Genomic DNA, 26,451 nt, shown 5'->3' on the forward strand with positions numbered 1-26,451 from the left:
ACCGATAAGAAAATCTACAGAACTTACCCTCTCAAGAGACTGTACAAATTGAAAATATAAATAGGTTTTTTCTAAGAATTGGTTAAATTAGAACTGATAAATACATGTATATTTACATATATTAGAAATCTATATCTATATCACTATACCTAGTTACTATATATAAGGTACTATTAGATTCTGTGTGAACTACAAATAATTAAGTATGACCTCTTCTCCCAAGAGTTTCCAAAGCAAATTTGGAAAATAAAGCATATATTTCCCCGAACACCTAACACAAAAAGGATGTAGGTGCAATGTATTGAAGGACTGTCCCTCTGCCAGAACATCAGCTATATGAAAGCAGGAACCTTGGCTCTTGTATCATTAGCGCCTAAAGCAGTGTATAGTAAGCACTCAGTAAATGTTTACTGAATGAATGTATGTATGTATGCATGGATGGATAGATGTATAATACAGTTAATAAATACTCGGAGATTTTAGTCAGCATGCACATCTAGTTGAACTGAAACATCAGTTCTTCCTGGGTCTCAAGCCTGCCAGCCTCTGGACCGGAACTGTATCTTCAGCTCTCCTGGATCTAAGGCTTTTGGACTGGAACTAAACCATCAGTTCTCCTGGGTCTCCAGTATATCAACTCACCCTGCAGATCTTGAGACCTGCCTGCCTCCAAAATCACATGAGCTAATTCCTTACAGTAAGTCTCTCTCTCTTTCTCTCCTTCTCTTTCTCTCTCTGTTCTGTTTCTCTGGAAAATCTTGATGAACACCATCACAGACTAAATCCCACATGGAGAAACAGTCTAACCCAGAATGGTGTTTACTATGTTCTCACGTTGTATATTCAGTCTTATTGACCTCTCCCATGCCCAGTATCCGGGATTCTTGGGGTTCCCAATCCAATAAGTAACAGTCGATGAAGGAGACCAAAACAGTAATTATTTTAGAAATAGCTTATAAAACAAAACAAATTCTCAGCTCGAGATCTTTCCTCAGTGATCCCGAATTGGGCACTTAATTGTGATTTATCAAGAAGCCTACTTCGATTTGAAAAAACAAATCATTTATCATCCAAGAGCATTTGTCATCTCTTTTAAAAAGTCCATTTTAAAACACTAATAAAATATATAAAGAAAAAATGAAAATCCTAATTAAAAATGGGCAAAGGTTATAAATACAGCATTTACCAAAAAAATGCAGAGTTGATTAGCAAAACGAAGATGCATAAACTCACTCATAATTAAGTAAATGCAAACCAAAGAACAAGTAGATACCATTTTTAACCTACCACACTGGAAAAAAAAATTTAATTTCCATAATATAGGGGATGTGTGTAAAGAGATGTTCTTATTTCCTATTGATGAGATATTCTTTAAGAGGAATAGACGGCACAACACAGTTAAATTAAAAATGCACATACTATTTGACATACTGTACTGTTAGGAATTGGTCCTACAGATACGTTTTCAAAAGTATGTCAGGGTTAGACATTGGAGCAACATTGGCATTAACATAAACCAAAGTAATCCTTCATTCCTCAAACGACCTAAATACTTACCAGAAAGTTAATAGTTAATAGTTACATATCATGTAATACTGCACAGGCATTGAAGAGTGAAATATGCTGAATTTGCTGATATGAAAACAGACCCAAGATATGATTAAGTCTATGATGATGAGTTAGTCAGAATTCTCCAGAGAAATAGAGCTAATAGGATATACATATATACACACATATATACGGAGAGAGAGAAAGAAAAAGAGAGGGGGGCAGAAAGAGACTGGTTGATTATAAACATAGACAAAACAAGGTATATAATGATTTATGTAAAATAATCTCATCTACGTTTTAAAAAAGAATGAATATAAACATATGGGAATGGGTAAGTAGAGACAGTCATGTAGAACAATAGATGCGTAAACATTTTTCTGGAAGCACATATTGGAAACTTAGTGATTACTTAAGGGGGAGAAACTAGCGATTGAGTGGTGACTAGGAGAACATCTATTTTATAACTTTCTTTATAGTATTAGTATTTAATTATGTGTACAACTTTTATTTAAAAATGTTAACTTTAAAAGAAGGCATAGAAAATCCTATTCCTACCTGATTCTTTCAAGTAATGGTTAACAATTGAAGAAACTCCTTGAGGTGCCACAAAGTTACAGTCTCCGTCTTTTATCACCATTCCTTCAATACAAGAGATCAGAGGCTTCAAAATGCCCCGAGCTAACAGTTCATCATAAAAGCTGAAATAAATCAACATGTACAACATAATTATAATATTATAACTACCTCTAAAATACTATATTCTCTTCTAAGAATTCTTAGAGATTATAATCCTCAATAATAACTAGGTATCTGCCTATGATCTACTCAACATGTTTTGTGTTGAAACTGATAAGCCAGGTGAAGAACAGAAATGTTTTGAGAATCCATGGTTCTTTTGCTGACATTAGCCAGAGGCCTATTTTTTCATATATTTCAAAATGAAAGTCTGTGGATATAAACTGAAAGGTAGTTAGTATACCAATTCTATTTTTTATTTTTTATTTTTGGTGGGGAGCAGTAATTAGGTTTTTTTTATTATTATCTTTTTTAATGGAGGTATCAGTATACCAATTTTAAATTTGGTTAGGAATGACTTCCACTACTGCTATGTGTCCTTTTCCTGAACACCAAAATAGTGGTTTCTAATTAAGTTCATTTATTTATTTTTTTTTTTAATGGAGGTTCTGGGGATTGAACACAGGACCTCATGCATGCTAGGCATGCACTCTACCACTGACCTATACCCTCCCCAGTAATTCCTTTTATTGGGCCCTTACTGTGTCCATTATAATCTCTCATCTGATCTTTACAACTGTATGAGGCATGTCTTACAGTTTTCCCACTTTATGCAGGTTAATCTTTTACTGTTAATACGATCCACAATGATAACATAATCATTTCAATTACAGTATTACTAGAGGCAACGTTTAACTGTTAAAAAATGGATGATTTACATCTTTTTACATCATACAACTAGTATGACTGATTCCACCCCTTTCAACTAACTCACCTTTGATGTTTTTTGGCATAATGAGAAGTGCAGGTGATGTACTGGGCGCCCAAGTCGACCGTGCTCTGTGGATTGTAAGGACTGCCGGCTGTAGTCATTCTTCCCCCTTGAATTAATCCCCAGGAAAACGTCTTTAGTGCATCAGAATGGACCTTTTGCAACTGACGCTGTTCACCCCACGTTACCACAAATGGATTATTTGACATTTTTTTAAGCCAAAGTCTTTGTCATCTAACATCGTCAGGAAGCAGGTAACAATTCGGTCACTGAGTGTGAGGTATTTTTTAGAAAGAACCCACGAATCATGCTGAACAGCAAGCGTTCAGGACCGTGCCTGCTGCATCTATTTACTAATTTGAATAAAAGGAATGAATGAACGAACGAAATAAAACAAAACCGTGAATGAAATGTCAGAATGAACGAATCAAAATGCTTTCACTCCTGCAGTCAGGCTTCAGGAGAAGGACAGGATCCTGTCAGCGAGATCTTCGGGAAGTCTTGGTGTACGGGCACCCTGGGATCCCCACAGTCTGGAGAAAGCTGCCAAGGCACAGAGCGGCCCGGAGGAAAAGCCAGGTACTGGCGGCAGCGCCAGGCCCAAGCTTCGCAAACTCCAGTCAGGACGCCTGCCAGGCCGCCGGGCCTCCGTCGGAAGTGCGCGCGGCCCTGGCGCCCCGCTCCCAGCCCCGCGTGGGGCGCCGCCCCGCCCGCGCCGCCTCCCCGCCGTCCGCGGTCACGTGACCGGGCGCGCGCCGCCGCGGGTCCCCGCCGGGAGCCGGGCCGCTGGATTCTCCTCACAGATTGACTCGGGCAGGGCCCACGCCACCTCAGAAGTCAGGCTCTACGTGGGCTTCTTTATCCCCTTTTCGGCCCGAGGGCGACCCACCTGAGTCCCCAGCCTTGTCCCACACGGCGAGGTGCAAAGGACGGGACGCCTCCTTCCTCAGCAGCGCTGCGCACAAGCTTCCCGTCAGCCCGGCGCCCACGATCAGCACCCGCTCCATGGCCCGCTGTTTCAGCGGCGAGGCCGGCCGGCCTGCACTCGGTGCAGCCGCCGAGACCCAGACGACTAGAGCTGCCTGCACTTCGCGCTCCGGGCCCCAGCGCGCCCCGAGCAAGCCCCCGCTGGCCGGCAGGGGGCGGAGAGGAGGCGACAGGCTGAGCCGCTGGGAAGAACCCCAAACCTTGGCTTTCCCCTAGGGTTGAGGGCTGGGAGGGAGCTGGCTTCAATCCAAGACAGGCTGGTGCAGTCAGATGAACTGTAAATTCCAGCCTGCCCCTCGCCCACAAAAACCTGGAGATGGTGAAGGTTACAGTGTGAGAACCCACCTCGCCGCAGGGCTGGTGTTGTCTACAGCGGAGACTCAGCCGAAGGTAACTACTAGAGTAACTATCGCGTGTCCTTGTTGGGACTTTCGCTATCTTAGTAGTTGAAGTCTGAAAACTGGGGAAGAGAAGAAACAGACCAGCTATCCCAGAGCCAGCTTCCTTCTCCACTGCCTTAATGGCCACTATTCATGTAATAGAAAAAAGAATTGGAGAGATTATTTTTGAACTAGCTCTCAGGCTCTGTGTAAATTATGTAACTTTTTTGAACCTCAATTTCTCTACCTGTGAAATGGGGACAATGTTTACTGTCCAAATTGTTGAAAATTAGAGGTAGCTGGTTCACCGGAAAATTCTAGATCACGCCTCGCTTCAGTAAATGTTATTTTATGTCAAAACACATTTCACATGCTCAAAGGGACATTAAGATGAGCAACACAAGGGCTCATGCCATTACCACTAGTTCCCCATCCCCCCAACATCGTTGTGGAAGTTCTAAATGAAAAAAAGTGAAAAGCAAGGATAAATCTGAACTATTAAAAAATCAAAAAGTAAGTTAATCTGAATAGTAGAAAAATTATTACCTGGAAAACTAGAGAAACTGAATATCTCTCAGAACGATGAGAAATTTGACAATAGTAGCCAATTATTAAAAATTAGGGGTTTAACTTTATATACACATCATGAAGAAATTACCATGCATCACACTCGTGATAGGTTAATATTATATATCTGATAAAGGATAATGGAACTAGAAGAAGATACAGATGGACATATATAGCCTAATAAGACATTTCTAAGCACAAAAATAAATCTGAACTGAACATAAAAATGGAATTGAACAGGAAAATATTGAATACATAATCATTTACAAATTGCGTTCAAAATATACAAGACAAAATATAAACTGAACAAATTTTTGGAACATATCTGAAAAATGAAAGTAACACTTATATAAAGTCTTAGGGAAATGATTATTTTTTATTGAAGTACAGTTGACTTACAATATTAGTTTCAGGTGTACAACATAGTGATTCAGTATTTTTACAGATTATATTCCATTTAAAGGTATTCCAAAATAAGGGCTATATTTGCCTGTGCTGTGCAGTATAATCTTGTTCCTTATTTATTTTGTTCATAGTAGTTTCTATCTTAATACTCTACGACATGTTGCCCCTCCCCCTTTACCTCTCCCCCCTAGTAATCACTGTTTGTTCCCTATATTTGTGAGCCTCTTTCTCTTTTGTTACATTCATTAGTGTATTTTTTAGATTCCACATTTAATTGATAAGAGTATTTGTCTTTCTCTATCTCACTTAATTCACTAAGCATAATATCCTCTAGGTCCATCCATATAGTTGTAAATGGCAAAATTTCACCTTTGTTATGACTGAGTAATATTTCATTGTGTGTATATATACAACTTCTTTATTCATTCATCCATTGATGGACACTTAGGTTGCTTGCATATCTTGACTATTATGAATAAAGCTGCTATGAACATTGGGATGCATGTATCTTTTCAAATTAGTGTTTTTGTTTTCCTCAGATAAATAACCCAAGAATGGAATTGCAGGATCAGTTGCAGGTAGTTCTGTTTTTAGTTTTTTAAGAATCCTCCATAATGTTTTCTATAGTGGCAACATCAATTTACATTCCCACCAACAGTGCACAGTTCCCTTTTATCCACATCCTCACCAGCACTTGTTATTTATTAGACTTTTTGGTGATACCATTCTGACAGGTGTAAGGTGATATCTCATTGTGGTTTCAATTTGCATTTCTCTGATGATTAACAGTGTTGAGCATCTTTTCATGTGCCTGTTGGCCATTTGTATGTCTTCTTTGAAGAAATGTCTATTTAAGTTTATTTAGGCTATTTAAAAAAATATTTTTTGATGTTAAGTTGTATGAACTGTTTATATACTTTGAATAGTAACCCCTTATTGATCATGTCATTTGCAAATATTTTCTCCCATTCAGTACATTGTCTTTCGTTTTGATGGTCATTTTCTCTGCTGTGCAAAAGCTTGTAAGTTTAATTAGATACCATTTGTTTGTTTTTGCATGTTTCTTTTGCCTGGGAGACAGATCCAAAAAAATATTGTTATGATTTATGTCAAAGAGTGGTCTGCCTGTAGTTTTATGATTTCAGGTCTTACATTTAGATCTTTAATCCATTTTGAGTTTATTTTTGTATATGTTGTGGGGAAATGTAATCTCATCCTTAGTAGCTGTCCAACTTTCTAAGCCACCACATATTGAAGAGACTGTCTTTCCTCCATTGTATATTCTTACTTCTTTCGTCATAGATTAATTCACCTTAAGTGTGTGGATTTATTTCTTGGCTCTCTTATTTAGTTCCATTGATCTGTGTGTGTTTTTGTCCCAGTAACAGGTGTTTTGATTACGGTGGCTTTGTAGTATAGTCTGAAGTCAGGGAGCATGAAACCTCCAGCTTTGTTCTTTTTTGTCAAGATAGCTTTGGCAATTTTGGGTCTTTTGTGGTTCCATATAAATTTTAGGACTATTCTAGTTCAGTGAGAAATGATCTGGATATTTTGATAGAGATTGCATTAAATCTATAGATTGTTTTAGACACTATGGCCATTTTAACAATATTATTTTTTCCAATCCATGAGCACAGGCTATCTTTCCATTTCTTTGTATCATCTTCAGTGTCCTTAATCCATGTTTTCTAGTTTTCAGAGTATTGATCTTTCAACTCCTTGATTAAGTTTGTTCCTAGAAATTTTATTCTTTTTGATATGATTTTAAATGGCATTGTTTTCTTGCTTTCTCTTTCTGATAGTTTATTATTAAGATATAGAAAAGCAGAAGATGTCTACATAGTAATCTTGTATCCTGCAATTTTGCTGAATTCATTTATTAGTTTTAATAGTTTTTTGATGAAGATGTTAGGGTTCCCTATATAGAGTATCATGTCACCTGCAGATAGTGTCATTTTTGCCTTTTCCCTTCCAAATTGGATGTTTTTTATTTACATTTCTTGTATGATTGTTGTGGCTAGGATTTCCAGTGCTATGTATTTAAAAGTGGTAACAGTGGACATCCTTGTTTTGTTCCTAATTTTAGAGGAAAATCTTTCAGCTTTGTAGTGTTAATGTGATGTTAGCTGTGGGTGTGATATAAATGATCTCTATAATGTTGAGATATATTCCCTCTATACCAACTTTGATAAGAGTTTTTATCATGAATGGATGTTGAATTTTGTCAAATGCTTTTCTCTGGGTCTACTGAGATGATCATGTAAATTTTATCTTTTTATTATTGTGGTGTATTACATTAATTGATTTGCAGATCTTGAACCATTCTTGCATATATGGAATAAATCCCACTTGATCATGGTATATGGTACTTTTCATATATTGTTGAATTCCACTTGCTAATATTTTGTTGAGGATTTTTGCATCCATATTTATCAGAGATATTGGCCTGTAATGTTCTCTTTTTTGTAGTGTCTTTGTCTGGTTTTGGTATCAGGGTAATGGTGGCCTCTTAGAATGAAATCGGAAGTGTTCCATTCTCTTCAGTTTTTGGGAACAGATTTGAAAGGTTAGGTATTAACTCTTGTTTATATATTTGGTAGAATTCCTCTTTGAAGCTGTCCGGTCCTGGACTTTTGTTTGCTGGGAGTTCTTCTGTTACTAACTCAATTTCACTTCTAGTGATCTATCTGTTCAGATTGTCTATTTCTTTCTGATTTAGTCTTGGAAGATTTATGTTTCTAGAAATTTCTCCATTTCTTCTAGGTTGTCCAATTTGTTGGCAAATAACTGTTCATGATATTCTCTTGTGATTTTTTTAACTTCTGTGATATCAGTTATTTCTCCACTTTCATTTCTTATTTTATTTATTTGGGTCCTCTTTTTTTTCTTGAAGAGCCCAATTAAAGGTTTGTCAAATTTCTTTATCTTTTTTTTTAAATAGCTCTGTTTCATTGATCTTTTCTACCTTTTTTTCCTTTTGTCTGTGTTTTATTTACTTCCTCTCCAATCTTTATTATTTCCTTCCTTCTCCTGTCTCTGGGCTCTATTTGTTCTTCTTTTTTGAGTTCCTTAGATGGTAGATTAATCTTGTTTGTTTGAGATTTTTCTTCTTTCTTGAGGTAGGTCTGTATGGGTATGAACTTCCCTCTTAGAACTGCTTTTGCTGCATCCCACAGATTTTGGAAAGTTGTGTTTCCATTTTTTTTTGTCTTAAGGTATTTTCTGATTCCCTCTTTCACTTTTTATTTGACCCATTGTTATTTTCAATAGCATGTTATTTAATCTCCATGTGTTTGTGTTTTTCCATTTATTTTCCTTTAATTAATTTCTAGTTTCATACCATTTTGGTTACAAAAAGTGCTTTGTATCATTTCTATCCTCTTAAATTTGTTGAGGCTTGTTTTGTGACCTACCATGGGGTCTATCCTGGAGGACCTTCCATGTCCACTTGAAAAGAATGTGTACTTTGCTAGTGATGTAATGTCCTCTAGATATCAGTTAAGTCCCTCTGGTCAGTTGTGTCATTTAAGTACACTATTGCCTTACTGATTTTCTGTCTAGATGATTGGTCCACTGATGTAAGTAGGGTGTTAAAATTCTCTACTATTATTGTACTATTGTCAGTATCTCCCTTTCTATCTGCTACTGTTTGCTTAATTTAAATATTACATCCTCCTCTTTTAGGTGCATATATGATAATAAGTATTGTATGTTCTTCACATATTGATCTCTTTATCATTATATAATGTCCTTCTTTGTTTTAGAGATTATTTTGTCTGATATAAATATTGCTACCCTTGCTTTCTTGTCATTTTCATTTGCATGAAATATCTTTTTACATCCCCTCACTTTCAATCTGTGTGTGTCTTTAGCTTTGAAGTGAGCCTGTTGTAAGCAACATGTAGATGGGTCTTACTTTTCATTCAGTCAGCTGCCCAGTGTTTTTTGATTGTACCATTTAGTCCATTGACATTTAAAGTGATAGGTATATTCTTATTGCCATTTTGTTACTTGTTTTCTGGTTGTTTTTATAGTTCTTTTCAGATCTTTTTATGTTCTTCAAGTTTCTTCCCTTGTGATTTGATGATTTTCTTATCTTTTGATGATGTGGGTCCATGGTTCATTACTGGCAGTAGTGTATCTTTTGGGGAGAGGTGGGAATGACTAGATGACATAGAGAAAGTAGAATTTTAAAATAGCTGGGACAGATGTACTTATATTTACTCTTCCTTGTCACCTTGAACTTTACCCTTAACTTCTTTTCTGTTCCTGATCTCTGCAAGACTGGCTCCTTCTGATCATTCAAGTCCAGCTTAAAAGTTACCTACAAGAGGCCTTCCCTAACCACTTGACCTAAACAGCCACTCAGTGACTCTCTTTTCCATTAACCTGTTTTATTTTCTTCATATCACTTAATCACCTTTAAAAGTTACCTTGCTTTTGTACTTGTTTAACTATATATTATTTATTTAGTGTCTTTATTTTATTAGAATGTAAGCATCAAGAGGTAAGAAACATTGTCATGTTCAATACAGTATCCCTGGTAACTAGAATCCAGTTTTGGATTTTGGAATGAAGCTGGCCTGAATCTGAATCCTGACTGCCAGTTATACATAGTATATCCTTAGACAAGTTATTTAGTTTTTCAGAGCCTTTATTTTGACATCTGGAATGGTAGTGTTTCCTACCTCACAGAATTAAACAGTCAAGTAGCATTAATTGCTGCAGTTTAATAGTATTAACATTCCCTTTTATTTTTAGATCCCAAATGTGGTACCTTTTCAAGATGTTGTCTTTCATCCTAATTTTTGGAACCACTCACGGTACCTTTCAGAATCGAAGACCTGTGAACCCTGAAGCAAATATGAATATTGTAAGTTTCTAAGAAACACATGCTAAGCTGCTAAAATAACGGGAATGCTACTTTTCAATTTTGAGGGTTTATATTTTAACAGATCTACAGTCAAATTTATGTATCTGCAGTCATATATTTTGATATGGGCCAACTGATATTCCCCATCTACTCTTCTATAAGCCCAAGGTTTCCCTTTCAGCTTTATTCTGTCTCTGTAATGAAAAAAAAATCTATATCTATATCTATATCTATATATATCTATATCTATATATATATATATCTACCTGCATGGATATATTTCTCTCTTCTATACATGCACATATATAACAAATTTCTGATATAAGCTTAGCTATATTCATAGACATGCAAACATTTTTGGATAAATGTATATATTTTTAAATTGTAGGTGGGTGAGTAGGTAAAAGTATGAGTGATTAGCAGTTAGAAAAAAAAATTAATGGGTCGGTTTTAGAGATATGTCCTAGAGGGCAGGGATTTTGTTTGTTTTATCCGTGAATCCCTAGTATATAAGACTGATAATTAGTAGATGTTCTTTAAATGTTTATTACTGAAGTAATCAGTGAATTAATGAAAATAAAAATATACAGGCATGAGGCTAAGAGAAAATATGAAGGTTCATTATTACATGATTAGGTTAGATTGATCAGGTTACATTAATTGACCAACAATTTTATTCTTAAAGGCTTACTCTTTCTTTACTTAGAGCCAAATCATTTCCTACTGGGGCTACCCAGATGAAGAGTATGACATTACAACTGAAGATGGTTATATCCTTGGCCTTTATAGAATTCCTTATGGGAAGACAAACAGTGATAACAGTTCAGGTAATATTCAATTCCAGATAAATTGGTGAATATCTGGGGTTTGAAGTTCTCAACTTTTTTATTTCTTCTCAGTGAGTTTAGGACAAGAAAAGGATTTGAAGTTTAAGTGAACAGTTAACTTCTCATATGTCTCTCTACATGCCTCAAGAAGAGTCCCAATCTACACTAACTTCCTGTTCACAGAGGGATTTTAAAGTATGGTGGAACACAGATTGCTCCTTCCAAGTTTTCTTTGTGGATCACTTTACTCATACATGTTGATTTTCTAGAATTTTCTTTGTTTAATGAGGGGTGAAAAATGCTCTGAAACATAGTAACATTATTCTGTAGGTTTGAAGCATGGCTGGTAAAAATTCCCTTCTTTGTCTTTATGGCTCTCTCCTCTAGCAGTAGGAAAGAGATCATTTGGTAGTAGCCTCATGGCTCTTTATTTTAACAATAGATACACTACTATCAGCAGAATGAGGTGCAAAAAAATGCACTAGAATTTGTCACTAGGGTTAGAATTCTAGATGTGTCACTTACTAGCAGAATATGTAACAAATTACTTTGCTTATTCATCTAATTGTTCAAATAAAATTCAGGGTTTTTTTTTTCTTTTCTCCCTAGATTTTCTCCCTGAAAAGAATGTTTCTCATATTGCAGGACACCCTCTCAAGTTCTCATTTTGAACATTAAAGTGCATTTCAGAGAAGACATTAATTTGGAACAATCTCAGTCAATTTTGGATCCTTATAGAGGTCACATCTACTGAGCAGAAAATGTTAACATAGATTTGACATAATTATAGTAATCATTCCTCAGGGTATGACCTAATTTTTCAAATACTGTAATAAAAGATCTAAAGATAATTTTAAAATATAGTAAGTGCTTCAGAGTTCTCTAGAAGCAGGGCCTGAGACAGAGATTTAGGTGCATGTGATTTATTGATTGAAATACTTCCATGAGAAAATAATGTGGAAATCACGGGAAGGCAGAGGAAGGAGCTAAAGAAGGATGTGTCTCAACTAAGAAAGTGTAGCTAAAATGTAACCTCAGAGGAGTTCATGGATATATGAATTGCACTACAGAAGAGGTCCCATCTTGAAGATAAGGAGCTAGCATTTTTGCATTCCCGTATAGGTTAGTCACTGCTGAAGGCTACCCATAGAAAGAGGTAAAATCTCCTGGCTGAGGCAATTCCCATTTGCCTGGAGGCAGTTCCACAGAGAAAGGGACAATAGTGAACCCTTGAAAAGCAAGTCACAAAAGCTAGAAAAATAATTCAGCTGCTTAATAAAGGAAATCCAGGTGGGGCACCAAAATAATCAAATAAAGTGTACCCCTTACACTACTCAGACCCACTTTTTTTTCACATTAAGTTTATTTCATCCAGGTACAGCTTTTCAAGGATTCTGGTAGAACAGGATTTGTAGGAAAACTTACAAGATGAAGGTTAGGGGGAACAAATTAAGATGTCTGCTATTGTATCTGATCCTAATGCCGTATCTAGTACTCATGTATTCCCACCTCTACCACCCACTGTAGATTCCCCTTCCTTTCAGCTATCTTCCCTAATATGGTAAGCCAGGCCTTTATCCGTAAGGACTACTATGTCCATAACAGGTCATAGTTGTCATACTTGTACATTTACAGTTATAAGAAAGCATGGGAGTAACGAAAGACACCCCTGTATATTACCTGGATACAAAATATATTTTTCCCTGTTGTCATTATGTATCAATAGCCCTTCCTCCCCATGTTAATCAAAGCCAATACTCCTGATCTCAGGGCCAGTATAGTAATTCCTTTCTTTGCCTCCCCGTCTTCTAACATGAGGAGCCCAAAGTAACCACGTAGCAGATAGAGCTTTAAGTTTATTAGGATGTTTCCTGGTGCCACAGTGGAAATGTTTTCCTCTGGGAACAAATGCTCTAGATCTACGGAGCTTAAAACTGTGAGGACAAAATGTGTGAATCCCTAAGTAAGTTACTAGGAGTGGCAGTGAGTGGGACCACCTCTAATCCCATCCCTTTTTTCTCATACTTATGTATTCTACTAGTTAGGGGAATCAGCAATATATTATGGGGCCATTTCTTTAAGGTGTGTATTGAATCATGAAGGATAGCACCCATACTTACAGAATATCATTTCCCAACTGGCATCTCCACTGAGCCCTTGAGGTATTGTTTCATTGTTCTTTCAAGCTGGCTTGATGGTAGTTTTGGGGTAGGATCAGTGGTTTGAATGGACCTCCTTTGACTGGAAGTGGATCCCTTGATTCAAAGTAATGTTATGAGGGGGTCCTACATGGAAGAAAAGACAGATCATAGAAATGTGTAGCAGTTTTAGTCATAATAAATTCTTGCCTTTTCCAGGAGAGAAAGGGTCTGGTATACCCAGCTTCTTTCCAAGTGACTGGTTTGGTTTCCTTGAGGGATGGTACCACGTGAGGTCTCTTTTGCTGGCAGGTCAGACATACTGCCTTGATAGTAGCTAGATCTGCCTTCATGAGGGGGCCCATAATGATGGGCCAGTGTGTCATCTACATCTCTACCATTATGACTGCTTATTTTATGAGCTCATTGCACAGCACTGGGGCAGCTAAAAACAGTGTCTGGCTGACATCTATTTGTTGAGTTATCCTATGCACTTGGTTAGTTAATGTACTCTCTGTAGTACACTATCCCATCCCATCCACCTTCCCTGCACACAGATTGAATATTGTTCTAGAGGGCAGATAGGAGAAAGGGTTGGAGGAGAGTTTCATGCCCTCTTGCATAGCTCTTGTTCCCTTTCACAAATCTGCACCACAGTGGACTCTTACATAAGACTCCAATATTTTATTTGAGGTTCATATAGGGTTCATTGCAAAGAACTTTCAGAAGAGTATGGATGTTCTCAATTTATATGAAGCATCCAGAGGCTTCATACTAACCTTGGACCCTATACTCGGTCTTCACTATCTTCACTTATTCAGCCTGAACTATTCTGATTGTGTCTCTCCCATCAGGGGGTTCTTATGTCTTCTCTCTCCCTGCAAGCACCTATCTTTCCTCATATTTGGGACCAGATTTTTGCTCTGTGATACCAGCTTTCTGGTGAGTTTTCTTAAAGTTATGAATTTGAACTTAATTCATTTTAAAAGTAGGAATGATACTTCTACCAAAATGGAAGCATAAGCTCTTTACTTCTAAGATTTTAAATCCTGCTGGTGTCCTCACCAGAGTCTTTTGCAAGTTGATAAATGGAATTTCCTCCAAGCTCTCCCAAGACACGTTAATCAGATGGTGAGTGTTCTGGTCTTATTTAATAGATTTAGTATATCTTCATCTAAGCCCCCCTTTTTTTTCTTACATAATCTGCTGTTGCAATTCTGGAATTTTCTAAGCTTCCAGGAAATCTCAGCAGAATGTCAGGACTGACTGACCTCTGGAACCATTGTGCCAGTGTGTTAAATCCTGTGTCATAGGAGTGCACTTTCATATGAATAAACTCCCCCTTATCCAGGAATATATATATATAATTTCCCGCTTTGATCCAACACCCAGGCGTTCTCTCTCAGTTCCTGCTGTTACATAACGATTAGCTAGATTTTGTAGCTCTTTTGTGTATAATTTCTCCTTTCCTTCAGCAGATGCAGTACTTTTTCAGTCAAGCCATGTTGGAACTCAATCATAGTTACTGATTCTGTACCCAGGAGGAGATTGGTGTGGATCTTGAGGAAGGGGAATCCTTGTTCTGAAAGGTATCTAAGTCAGGGGAACATTATCCTCTAACAAAGAGGAGTGGGTCACTTCTGTAGTCCCACTGAGTTCAGGGAAATCTGAGACTCAAGTTTCTGAAGCTCTTCTACCCAAATATTTTCATCTCAGGTCCCAAAGTCCTACTTCCCTATCAAGACCCTGAAATATAGTATGGGTTCTTCCCATGGCTGAAAATTCAACCCTCCTGAAGTTCTGTTGTTCTTACAATTAGGTCCTGACCAAGATTTTCACCTCAGTTAGCCTTCTGGCTATAGAAGATGAGGGTTTTATGTGATGCCAAGGAGGTCTTACACTTTCATTCACTCTTTACTTTGAATTGGTGATTGATTGCTCTGAGCCTATAATTTTTCTCTCTTCAGATTATCATTGACACACAGCAATAGCTACCCAACTCCCCATACCTCATGATAATATTTTTGCTGTACTTCTTTGTCAGAGATACTGTATAAGGCAGTCAGCCCTTTCCTGTGTCATATGTGAGTATTTTAGCCATTGGAGTACCACAACATTCAAGGTTCTTTCAGTACTCCACCTGCAATCAATGATGTGATCCTCATTGCCAGCAAACCACAAGTAGTCCAACTCCATACTCTCATCTTTAAGTGTCTGCTTCCTTGATCACTTTTGGTAGTAACTCAGGCCAAGTTCCCCAGAAGCAGAGTCTGTGACAGGGATTTGAGTGCACGTGGTTTATTGAGGGAATCTCGGGGGAAAAGGTGACGGAGGAAACAGAAGAGAGTAGAGGAAGGAGTTAAGCGAAGATGTGGTCTCAACTGGAATCCAGCTTCAGCCAGGCCCCCTTGGATAGATAGAGAACATGAAATACATCAGAGTTGGTCTGACCTTGAAGCATGGGAGTCATCCTTCTGTACCTTGTGTCAGTTGGTCAAAGTGTAGGTTGTCCCCTTCCATCCCCAATGTGGGAGCTCCCATTTAGCCAATAATGCCAAGAGTGCATCCCCAGAGAAAGAGCAGCTGTGTACAGTTGGCAGCCAACACAACAGCTGGAGAACAGGAGCATCAGCCTAATTAGTGGGATATATGCAGGACAACAACAGCATCACTACAGTAGATAATAATGATGTGGATTGTGTGTCAACGGCAATTTAGGACTTAAAATCAAGTTACTAGTGAGCACATCCTATGTTATTCAAAAGGTGTTGCTTCTCAAAAACCTAAAAGTATAAATTAGGGCTCTGGGAACTCTGGTGATTAAAATAGTGGTTCTAAAAATGACACCTATATTGAATACACCTGTGAAAATGTGATTGTAAAATTATTTTATGAAATGAAAAAGTGGGAAAATCATAGGAAATGTATTTTATGTAATACATTATTTAAAATGTATATGAGTACCCAGATTACTGTTAGATATTTGAATATTCTATATCCTTAAAATTTTCTATATTTAAGTATAACATGACCGAATTGCCTTCTTGGTCATTTGAAAGAAATTCATTAGTGAACTGTGTTAAACAATTCTCATATACAATGGGATTAAATGTTATAATTTGCCCTATTTATGCAGTTTAAAAAATCTTCAAACTATCATGTCTTAGGAGATTGAATTTGAGGTAAGGTACTCATGTAGACGCCACAATATTTAAAAATAAATTTTCTGCATTTTTTTTCCAGCTCAGAGGCTTGTTGTATACTTGCAACATGGTTTGCTCACATCTGCCAGCAGCTGGATTTCCAATCTTCCTAACAGTAGCCTAGGCTTCCTTCTGGCAGATGCCGGTTATGATGTGTGGATGGGGAACAGCAGAGGGACTACCTGGTCCAGGAAACACTTGTACCTAGAAACAAATTCCAAAGAATTCTGGGCTTTCAGGTACAAAACAAGTCAAGTAATGTTTCATTTTATAAGTATATTAAACACTTTTTTTCTTTTTGAATGAAATAAAGTGATATATGTCCTTTTTCTCAACTCAGGGCTTTCAGTAGATCATCAAAATTTATATAAATTTTGCCTTGGAAATTAAAGAGTGCTTGTTTGATTTTGAGCTTGTTTCTCACTTTTCAGTGGTAACCTTTATTGACTGCCCCACCCTTCCTTTAACTGTTCTTTCACTCTGTAACCTATGTGCTTAGTCTGCTTCACTGTATTTAAAATATTACAAACACCCTCTTTATAACACTGGGTTGTGGCTACTTTATTTCCTTGACTTCGTCTTCTCACACAAGTCTCTATTCAGTAGCCATACTATACTACATAACTTATTGATAATACCCAAAGTGAGTTGAAAAATGCTTTTAATATTTACCTATTCATTATCTTCAAATGTTAATATAATATTAGTAGAAAGTGCATTTTTATTTTCCTTTTTCTTTTTTTTTAATTGAAGTATAGTCAGTTTACAATGTTGCATCAATTTCTGGTGTACAGCATAATAGTTCAGTCATACATATACATACATATATTCATTTTCATATTCTTTTTCAATATAGGTCACTACAAGATATTAAATGTAGTTCCCTATCTATATAATATAAACTTATAGTTTATCTATTTTATATATAGTGGTTAGTATCTGCAGTTCTTGAACTCTCAATTTATCCCTTCCCTCCCCTTTCCCCGACCCTGCAACCACAAGTTTGTTTTCTATGTCTGAACTTATTTTCCTTTTTCTCTTGTAGTTTTGATGAGATGGCTAAATATGACCTTCCAGCCTCCATTGATTTCATTGTGAAGCAAACGCAACAAGAGGAAATATTTTATGTTGGCCATTCACAAGGCACTACCATTGGTATGGCTAGAAAGATCACCTCTACTATTACTTAATTACTCTTTACAATTTTTTCCTTCTTAAGGATGTAGATAAGCTTTCAGACCTGTAAGTGAAACAAAGCACTGTGAGACAAAAATAGCATAGCAGTGCCCTGGTAGCTTACATCTTGCTTTAATTCTACATAGTTTTCTCTAGCCACAAAGAATTGACTGTAAAAACAAGGTTTTGTTTGTTTCCAATTATGTAAAATTTGGATATCCATCTTAAGTTCACAGTGAGGTCATTACTGTCACTTATTCCACAAATAGAAATTTCATAATTATTTTTATTTTAAAAATGAAGCATAGGGCTTTACGAGTGAAAAACTTTAAAAGGATATTTATGTTTTTGCATTTAGAGAAGATTAAACTTAAGAAATGCACAAATATGAAGAAAACCTTTCTCTATTTAAAGACGACAGGAAAAGAACTTTCATTACCTCACAGTACTAATGCTTCTGTTCTAATGCATCATAACAACTTCACATTCAGAAAAAAAAAAAAAAAACAAAAACCCTGAGACCTAACATAATTCTCTTCAGTGGTATTGTAAACCTGTTCACTCTTAATCTTTCTATTTTGGAAGTAGAAAAGTCCATTTTATAATAGGAACCAGTATTAAATGAGTCTTTTCTAGGCTGAAGAGTATCATTTTCTTATAGGAATAGTCTACTTTATACCAGAGAAAATGTGTTGAATAACAGTCTCATCCCATTTCTCATAGATCTTTTTCTCTGATGTTTATTATGACTTTTAGTCCAAATTATCATCAGCTGTTCAGTTATCTGGAACCAGGAGTCCTAGAAAATAATTAAATAAGAAAAAAAATGGGTGATATGCCAGAGCTAATTGACTTACAGTATGATATACAATTCTTTACTTCTTTGATTTCTCAGAACCCAGGACAAAAAAGAACCAGTAAAAATAGAGAAGGTGTGCAGGTAGATAGTTTGATAGGATGTTAAAAAGAAAAAAACTACTATTTGTCATAATAATGACTCTGAATTATCAGTAAAGTAGTGTTTAGTATCCTCTTTACAAGAAGATAAGGAAAATTCTTATTAAAAGTAAGTATGGACTTCCAGGAGAAGATGGCGGAGTAGAAGGACGCTCGCAGGTCACCCTCTCCCACAAATACACCAAGACCCACAACTACAGACCCACTCAGCCAACCAGAGCACCTGCGGAACTCCGACAGAACATCGCCCTCTTCAAAAGATAAAGACGCCAAAAATCTGGTAGGAGAAAAGGAAAAAAAAAAAAAAAGAAAGAACAAAAGGCAAAGCAGCGCAGGACGGGTCCTGCGGGGAGGGAGCGGCAAAGGAGGACTGGCGCTCGCTCGCTGGGTCTCCCCTCTCCAACTGAGAGGCCAGCGGGACGGAGGGGGAGCCTCCGAGGCTCGGATCTGTACAGAGCAGCCCTTGACTAACAGAACTAAGTTAAACGGGCACAGAGCGTCCCCCCGACACCCAGCCTGAGACGCGGGCAGGCAGCGGCGGGCAGGGCCAGGCTGCACAAGCCGGGCGGAGGACGGAAGTGGCTGCACGGAGGCAGCCCCGGGGGAACGCAAGGGGCTGTGCGCCGTGGCTGTGGGAGCACAGGGCAGAATAACCTGGGCCCTCCATAAAACAGCAAGGTTGATGTGCTCTCGGGGGAAGGGTGCACACCCCCATCTCTGAAATCCCGCGGAAAGTTTTCGGGGGAAGAGAGGCGGGGCTCAGGCGCAGCCGCCATGTCCTCCGCGCTGAGCACTCAGGCGGGGGCGGGGGCGAAACCTGCATCCGCACCGAAGGGCTTAGCAGCCTCAAAGGCCAGACTGAGACGGGCCTGCAGCCCGTGGCAGATAGGATCCTTCCATCCTGGTCCCTCAGAGAACTTGCTCCACAAAGACAAACAAGGAGCTGGGTTTTGGCTTGGAGCAGGGACAGGGCTGTCCCTCGGTCTTCCCCGAGCCCACCCGCGGAGCGCCGACCAGGGCGGAGCGCGCAGCCTCACAGAGCAGCGGAGCTACCGGCGGCGCAGGTAGAGCGAGAGCGGCTCCCCGCCTTTCGGGCAGGAACACAGCCCCTGACCGAAGTGCTGGGAGGGGGCACGACCCGCCCTCCTACCCGGCCAGTCTGCAACATCTGACTGCGGCATCCGGAGGGGCAGCGACCGGCCCGCCCACAGCAGAGGACAGCTGCGCCTGACCCAGTGTTAGGAGGAGGTGCGATCTGCTTGCCGACAGGTGCTGGGAGCAGCACAGAAGAGGGTGCCAACAGAGAGCCTCTGAAAACAGCAAGCTGAGCTTCCAAAACAGGACGAAGAAAGACTTCGCATTAAAAGCACACAGACTCCAGGAGAACACCGACAAACCCCCCCCCCCTTTTTTTTTTAAATCTGTTTTTACCTGTTCTATTTTCTATTACTCTCTTAATTTTTACTTCTTAATTCATTTCTATTTCTCTTGGGTTTTGATGTCCTGCTATTGATTAGACACAGGTTTCAAATACATCTATTCATCTCCCCCCCCTTTTTTTTTTTTTTAAAGATTTTAAAAGGACGTCTCAACCCGATTAATACTCTGCTTCAACTCGCTCTTCTATTATTCATTATACACTGTTTTCAAACCCTCTTTCTCCCTTCTTTTAAAATTCTTTCTCTCTCTCTTATTTTTTTTTCTTTTTTTCCTAAGTTCTATTCCTAAATAGGTATTAGATAGATAAAATCCTTAAGGACCAAAATAAACAACTGATACTCCATAAACCACAGTGCCAGAGAGGTATGAGCAAGATGAAGAAGCAGAAAAACCTTTCCCAATTAAAAGAAGAAGAGAAATCCCCTGAAAGTAAGATCAACGAAATAGACATCGATAGCCTACTAGATCAAGATTTCAAAAAAGGAGTGATCAAATTGCTGAAGGAATTAAAAGAGATAGTGTTTAGAGATATAAAATATGTCAAAAATGAAATTGAAGCTATAAAGAAGAGCCTAGTAGAATGGGTAAACTCATTGACAGAGATGAGGAATGATCTAATAGCTGTGCAAAGCCGACTAGATAATGCAGAGGAACGAATTAGTGATCTAGAAGACAGGGCAATAGAAAGCACCCATTCAGAAGAACTACAAGATAAGCAAATAAAAAATAATGAAAATAGCATAAGGGACCTATGGGATAACATAAAGCGTCCCAATCTTCACATAATAGGGGTCCCAGAAGGAGAAGAAAGATCAAAGGGGATTGAAAAGGTTTTTGAAGAAATCATGACTGAAAACTTCCCAAACTTAAAGAAGGAATCAGATATCCAAGTACAGGAAGCTCAGAGGGTCCCAAACAGGAAGAACCCAAATAGACCCACACCAAGACGTATCATAATCAAGATGGCCAGAGTCAAGGATAAAGAAAGGATTCTAAAGGCAGCAAAAGAAAAGCAAAGAGTAAGTTACAAGGGAACCCCCATAAGGCTCTCAGCTGATTTCTCTACACAAACACTACAGGCCAGAAGGGAGTGGCAAGATATATTCAAAGCCCTGAATGAAAAAAAGATGCAGCCTAGGATCCTTTATCCAGCAAGGCTATCCTTTAGGATAGAAGGAGAAATAAAGAGTTTCACAGACAAAAAAAAGCTGCAGGAGTTTAGCAACACTAAACCCATGCTAAAAGAAATATTGAAAGGGCTATTCTAAATAGAAAAGCAGCAAGATGCTACAGAAATGAGAAACTCACAACTGGAAAGGTGATAACTCATGAATTACAAATAAAGTAAACATGAAATTATAAAAGAAGACATACAAATCACTGAGAGTGGGAGAGGGAGGCAGGGAAATATAGAATATCTTTTTCTTTCTTTTTTAAATTTTTTTAACAGTAGGATGGGTTTGAGATCATGTTTCTATCAGTTTAATAAAAACAGTTATAGTAATGGGTTAATAGATTTACAAAAAAGGGTAACCACAAGCCAAAAATTTACAAAGGAGTCACAAAAATTAAATAAAATCCATGAAAATACAAAGGAAAATTACCAGACCACAAAAGGAAGAAGAAAGGAACTAAGAGGATATACCAAATCAACTGCAAAGATAAGTTCAAAATGGCAATAAACACACATCTATCATTAATTACTGTAAATGTTAATGGGCTAAATGCTCCAGTCAAAAGACACAGAGTGGCAGACTGGATAATAAAGCAAGAACCTTCAATATGCTGCATACAAGAGACCCACTATAGGGAGAAGGACACATATAGATTGAGAGTGAAAGGATGGAAAAGGATATTCCATGCAAATGGAAAAGCCAAAAAAGCAGGTGTTGCAGTACTCATTTCAGACAAAATAGACTTTGAAACAAAGGCCATAAAGAAAGATAAAGAAGGACATTTTATAATGATTAAAGGAGTGATACAAGATGAGGATATTACACTCGTTAATATATATGCACCCAATATAGGAGCACCTAAGTACATACAAGAATTACTAACAGAGATAAAGGGGGATATTGATGGGAATACAATCATAGTTGGAGATTTTAACACTGCATTAACATCACTAGACAGATCTTCCAGACAGAAAATAAACAAGGCAACAGAGGAATTAAATACTACAATAGAAAAACTAGATTTGGTGGATATTTTCAGAGCATTACACCCCCAAAAAATAGGATATACATTCTTTTCAAGTGCACATGGAACATTTTCCAGGATCGATCATGTACTTGGGCACAAAAGAAACCTCAACAATTTTAAGAAGATAGAAATTATCTCAAGCATCTTTACTGACCACAATGCCATGAAACTGGAAATCAACAACAGAGAAACAAAGGAGAAAAAAAGGAAAGCATGGAGATTAAACAATATGTTATTGAAAAAACAATGGATCAATGAGGAAATCAAAGCTGAAATTAAAAAATACCTTGAGACAAATGAGAATGAAAGCACAACCACTCAAAACCTATGGGACACAGCAAAGGCAGTGCTAAGAGGGAAGTTTACAGCGATACAGGCCTTCCTCAAAAAAGAAGAACAATCTCAAATAAACAATTTAACCCACCACCTGAATGAATTAGAAAAAGAAGAACAAAAAGCCCCAAAAGCAGCAGAAGGAAGGAAATAATAAAGATCAGAGGGGAATTAAATACAATAGAGATTAACAAGACCATAGAAAAAATAAACCAAACCAAAAGCCGGTTTTTTGAAAAAGTAAATAAAATCGACAAACCTCTGGCCAAACTCACAAAGAAGAAAAAAGAGAGAGCACAAATTAGCAAAATAAGAAAGGAAAATGGAGAAATTGCAACAAACAAAATAGAAATACAGAATATCAAAGGAGAATATTATGAAAAACTATATGGAACCAAACTGGATAACCTAGAGGAGATGGACAAGTTTCTGGAAACATACTGTCCACCAAAACTGAATCAAGAAGAATCTGAACACTTGAACAATCCGATCACTAGAAAGGAAATAGAAATAGCAATTAAAAACCTCCCTACAAATAAAAGTCCAGGACCAGACGGCTTCACCGGGGAATTCTACCAAACATACAAAGAAGAACTCATACCAGTCCTTCTCAAACTATTCCAGACAATTGAAAAGGAGGGAATACTCCCAAACTCATTCTATGAAGCCACCATCACCCTGATACCAAAACCAGGCAAAGACACTACAAAAAAAGAGAATTATAGGCCAATATCACTGATGAACATAGAAGCCAAAATCCTCACCAAAATTTTAGCAAATAGAATCCAACAACACGTAAAAAAGATTATACATCATGACCAAGTGGGGTTCATCCCAGGGACACAAGGCTGGTTCAACATACGCAAATCAATCAGTGTAATACATCACATCAACAAGAGAAAGGACAAAAACCACATGATCATCTCAATCGATGCAGAAAAAGCATTTGATAAAATTCAACACCCATTTATGATAAAAACTCTCGCCAAAGTGGGTATAGAGGGAACATATCTCAACATAATAAAAGCTGTATATGACAAACCTACAGCCAGCATAGTACTCAACGGTGAAAAACTCAAAAGCTTCCCACTAAAATCTGGGACAAGGATGCCCACTATCACCACTCCTATTCAACATAGTCCTGGAAGTCCTAGCCACAGCAGTCAGGCAAGAGAAAGAAATAAAAGGGATCCAAATTGGAAAAGAAGAGGTAAAAGTGTCATTATATGCTGATGACATGTTACTATATATTGAAAACCCTAAAAGGTCCACACAAAAGCTACTAGAGCTGATTGAAGAATTCAGCAAAGTAGCAGGTTACAAAATTAACGTTCAAAAATCAGTTGCATTTCTTTACACTAACGATAAATCAACAGAAGAAGAAAGTAAGGAAACAATCCCCTTTAAAATAGCACCCAAAGTAATAAAATATCTGGGAATAAATCTAACCAAGGAGGTGAAAGAATTATACACAGAAAACTATAAACCACTGATGAAGGAATTTAAAGAAGACTTTAAACAATGGAAAGATATTCCATGCTCTTGGATTGGAAGAATCAATATTGTTAAAATGGTCACGCTGCCCAAGGAAATCTACAGATTTAATGCAATCCCTATCCAATTACCCAGGACATATTTCACAGAACTAGAACAAATCATAATAAAATGTATATGGAACCATCAAAGACCTAGAATTGCCAAAGCATTACTGAAGAGAAAGAAAGAGGCTGGAGGAATAACTCTCCCAGACTTCAGACAATACTATAGAGCTACAGTCATCAAGACAGCATGGTATTGGTACCAAAACAGACATATAGACCAATGGAACAGAATAGAGAGCCCAGAAATGAACCCACAAACTTTTGGTCAACTCATCTTCGACAAAGGAGGCAAGAATATACAATGGAATAAAGACAGTCTCTTCAGCAAATGGTGTTGGGAAAACTGGACAGCAGCATGTAAAACAATGAAGCTAGAACATTCCCTTACACCATATACAAAAATCAACTCAAAATGGATCAAAGACTTAAACATAAGACAAGATACAATAAACCTCCTAGAGGAAAACATAGGCAAAACATTATCTGACATACATCTCGAAAATTTTCTCCTAGAAGAAATAAAAGCAAGAATAAACAAATGGGACCTAATGAAACTTACAAGCTTCTGCACAGCAAAGGAAACCAGAAGTAAAACAAGAAGAAAACCTACGGAATGGGAGAAAATTTTTGCAAGTGAAACCGACAAAGGCTTGATCTCCAGAATATATAAGCAGCTCATACAACTCAATAAGAAAAAAATAAACAACCCAATCCAAAAATGGGCAGAAGACCTAAACAAGCAATTCTCCAAGGAAGACATACAAATGATCAAAAAGCACATGAAAAAATGCTCAATATCACTAATTATCAGAGAAATGCAAATCAAAACTACAATGAGGTATCACCTCACACCAGTCAGAATGGCCGTCATTCAAAAATCCACAAATGACAAATGCTGGAGAGGCTGTGGAGAAAGGGGAACCCTCCTACACTGCTGGTGGGAATGCAGTTTGGTGCAGCCACTGTGGAAAACAGTGTGGAGATTCCTCAAAAGACTAGGAATAGACTTACCATATGACCCAGGAATCCCACTCCTGGGCTTGTATCCAGAAGGAAATCTACTTCAGGATGACACCTGCACCCCAATGTTCATAGCAGCACTATTTACAATAGCCAAAACATGGAAACAGCCTAAATGTTCATCAACAGGTGACTGGATAAAGAAGAGGTGGTATATTTATACAATGGAATACTACTCAGCCATAAAAACTGACAACATAATGCCATTTGCAGCAACATGGATGCTCCTGGAGAATGTCATTCTAAGTGAAGTAAGCCAGAAAGAGAAAGAAAAATACCATATGAGATCGCTCATATGTGGAATCTAAAAAACAAAAACAAAAACAAACAAACAAAAACAAAGCGTAAATACAGGACAGAAATAGACTCACAGACAGAGAATACAGACTTGTGGTTACCGGGGGGTGGAGGGTGGGAAGGGATAGCCTGGGATTTCAAAATTGTAGAATAGATAAACAAGATTACACTGTATAGCACAGGGAAATATACACAAAATGTTATGATAACTCACAGAGAAAAAAATGTCACAATGAGTGTGTATATGTCCATGAATGACTGAAAAATTGTGCTGAACACTGGAATTTGACACATTGTAAAATGATTATAAATCAATAAAAAATGTAAAAAAAATAAAATTAAATTAAATTAAAAAAAAGTAAGTATGAAAACAATTCAACATTTACTGAATTTCTGACCTAAAATGTAAGATTAATCTAACTGAAAAATTCACTTACCTCATTTTCACCATTGCCAGTTATACAAATGTATAATATTGTTTCTGATTTTTATACTGTGGTGTTATAAGACGGATTTATTGCTGAATTATCCTCATTTATGATCTACGCATTTGTTTTTCATCCTAATAATCAGCATTATGTTGTGATCAATATGCTTGTCTCAAATTGGGTGATGAGTAAATGTTTGATAAATGAATTAAGAAATGAATATGTAAATTAATTGTTCAGGGCTTACTCTTATTCACCATGATGTCATTTCTTACATGCTCGTAATTGCTTAAGAATAGTTCATTTATATTTTATTTTCTTTCAGCCTTCGTAACATTTTCCACAATACCGAAGATAGCTGAAAGAATCAAAATCTTTTTTGCCTTAGCGCCAGTTTTTTCCATTAAATACTCAAAAAGCCCTTTAATTAAAATGGCATACAATTGGAAGTCGGTGATCAAGGTATGTTATCCCTTTCCTTTTTGTGGTTGATAACCCAAAATGATAATAATTCTGCACTTTCAACAATGAAAGCTCTTGGCTGTGTTTTGCACAGGCA

General features: G+C 37.5%; 2 protein-coding genes across 4 annotated transcripts in view; one reads left to right on the plus strand and one right to left on the minus strand.

Moving 5' to 3' along the window:
• RNLS (renalase, FAD dependent amine oxidase) overlaps positions 1–4,175 on the minus strand; it is a 267,716-nt gene extending 263,541 nt beyond the window's left edge. For all 3 annotated transcript variants that reach the window (XR_010381952.1, XR_838403.3, XM_010996271.3), the window contains exons 1-3: positions 3,948–4,175; positions 3,062–3,167; positions 2,107–2,249 (exon numbers count right to left, since the gene is read on the minus strand). Coding sequence is in view for 1 of the 3 variants with exons in the window: in XM_010996271.3 (XP_010994573.2) it covers positions 2,107–2,249; positions 3,062–3,167; positions 3,948–4,065 (367 nt within the window). In the remaining 2 variants the exon portion in view is untranslated. The remainder of the gene's footprint in view (positions 1–2,106; positions 2,250–3,061; positions 3,168–3,947) is intronic.
• Positions 4,170–26,451, plus strand: part of LOC105102826 (lipase member J) — a 33,511-nt gene continuing 11,229 nt past the window's right edge. Inside the window, exons 1-6 of the mRNA XM_010996273.3 lie at positions 4,170–4,435; positions 10,159–10,270; positions 10,977–11,097; positions 16,479–16,677; positions 17,484–17,593; positions 26,218–26,354. Coding sequence (XP_010994575.3) covers positions 10,166–10,270; positions 10,977–11,097; positions 16,479–16,677; positions 17,484–17,593; positions 26,218–26,354 — 672 coding nt within the window. The 5' untranslated portion in view covers positions 4,170–4,435; positions 10,159–10,165. The remainder of the gene's footprint in view (positions 4,436–10,158; positions 10,271–10,976; positions 11,098–16,478; positions 16,678–17,483; positions 17,594–26,217; positions 26,355–26,451) is intronic.

This window comes from Camelus dromedarius, chromosome 8 (genome assembly GCF_036321535.1).
Source record: "Camelus dromedarius isolate mCamDro1 chromosome 8, mCamDro1.pat, whole genome shotgun sequence".
Lineage (NCBI taxonomy): Eukaryota > Metazoa > Chordata > Mammalia > Artiodactyla > Camelidae > Camelus > Camelus dromedarius.